Here is a 1,720-nt window from a genome sequence, read left to right on the forward strand (position 1 = left end):
GTCTGTTTGGCCCAGCAGTCTTGGTCAGAAAAAAATCATGTGGTCCATTTTGGTGTCCATGTAAAAATTATTCAAATATGGAGATGTATGGAATGTGAAGATTGGAGGTAAGGTAGAAGAGGTATAATGAATCATTCTAACTAAAGTAAATTATGCTAAAATGAATAATTTTTTTCTGATTTTTAAGTCGTCAGGTCTTGACAAGAAACAGAAGATAAAGCAGAATCTACTGACCAAACCACCATGCTCCCATTGAATGGCTCAGTCTTCATGCCATCTGTATTTACACTCATTGGGATTCCCGGCCTGGAGTCAGTGCAGTGTTGGATTGGGATTCCATTCTGTGCCATGTATATCATTGCTGTGGTTGGGAACTCCTTAATCATAGTTATAGTCAAAAATGAAAACAGCCTCCACATGCCCATGTACATTTTTCTGGCCATGTTGGCAGCCACAGACATTGCACTTAGCACTTGCATTCTTCCCAAAATGTTAGGAATCTTCTGGTTTAATATGCCAGAGATTTATGTTGATGCCTGCCTGCTGCAAATGGGGCTTATTCATTCATTCCAGGCAACTGAATCAGGTGTGTTGCTGGCAATGGCCTTGGATCGCTACGTGGCCATCTGCAACCCCTTGAGACATGCCACTTTCTTCTCTCGAAAACTCTTGACTTATATTGGTGTTGCTGTGACACTCAGGCCCATTATCCTTACAATCCCATCCCTACTTCTCATCAAATGCCGCCTTAGGCTCTATCGAACTACAATTGTTGCCCACTCTTATTGTGAACACATGGCCATTGTGAAACTGGCAGCTGAAGATGTTCGCGTCAACAAGATATATGGGTTGTTTGTTGCCTTTACCATCCTAGGGTTTGACATAATCTTTATTACTTTGTCTTATGTTCAAATCTTTATCACTGTCTTTCAACTGCCTGAGAAAGAGGCAAGATTCAAGGCCTTCAATACGTGCATTGCCCACATTTGTGTCTTCCTGCAATTCTACCTTCTTGCTTTCTTCTCCTTCTTCACACACAGGTTTGGTTCTCATATACCAAAGTACATTCATATTCTCTTGTCAAGCCTTTACCTGTTAGTCCCACCTTTTCTCAACCCTATTGTTTATGGAGTTAAGACCAAACAAATCCGTGACAATGTCTTGAAAATGTTGTGCACTAAACAATCTTCCTGATCATTGCTGACTCCTCTAGAAATTTTAACTAGGTTTTAAATAACTATTTAACAAGTGTGTGTGTCTGTGTTCAAAAGTTGTGTCTTCAATAAATATATATATATAACTTTAAAAATTGTATTTTAGATGCTCATAATATATACAAGTATTCAGTAGACCTTCATGCAAATAATACCTTAATTGTCTTCTCATGAAAATGAAAAAAAATCACTCTTATGTTGAGATTCAAATTTTTTATTGTTCAGTTTTGGGCATGTCTAGTTCAAATCTAGAGCTTTTACCCTAGTACTACTTAACCTGTAGAAAATAAAATCTCAAAAAAGTACTTGATTCAATGATGCATGCAATAAATCCATATTCTCAAACTGCTAAGACAATTTCTACTTCAAACTCTATGTCTCACTTTCTAATAAGAGGTGATATAAAAGATTTGTAGGAAAAATGAGGCAAAAGGAGAGCTTATTTTCATGCAAACATTTTATCTATGAATAATTTTTCTTAGCATACATTTTCCATTAAACTTTTG

The 1,720-nt window shown here is 36.9% G+C and overlaps 1 protein-coding gene across 1 annotated transcript; it reads left to right on the forward strand.

The window, feature by feature from the left end:
* Nucleotides 1-243: 243 nt before the first annotated feature.
* LOC100349637 (olfactory receptor 52A5-like) lies at nt 244-1,194 on the forward strand. Its single transcript, XM_002708742.3, has one exon. The coding sequence runs from the start codon at nt 244-246 to the stop codon at nt 1,192-1,194; it is 951 nt and encodes a 316-aa protein (XP_002708788.3).
* Nucleotides 1,195-1,720: the final 526 nt, after the last annotated feature.

The sequence above is a fragment of the Oryctolagus cuniculus genome, chromosome 1, assembly GCF_964237555.1.
Source record: "Oryctolagus cuniculus chromosome 1, mOryCun1.1, whole genome shotgun sequence".
NCBI lineage: Eukaryota > Metazoa > Chordata > Mammalia > Lagomorpha > Leporidae > Oryctolagus > Oryctolagus cuniculus.

Excerpts from the sequence above, each read along its gene's own strand:
- LOC100349637 (XM_002708742.3), top strand. The coding sequence starts at position 244 with ATGCTCCCATTGAATGGCTCAGTCTTCATGCCATCTGTATTTACACTC.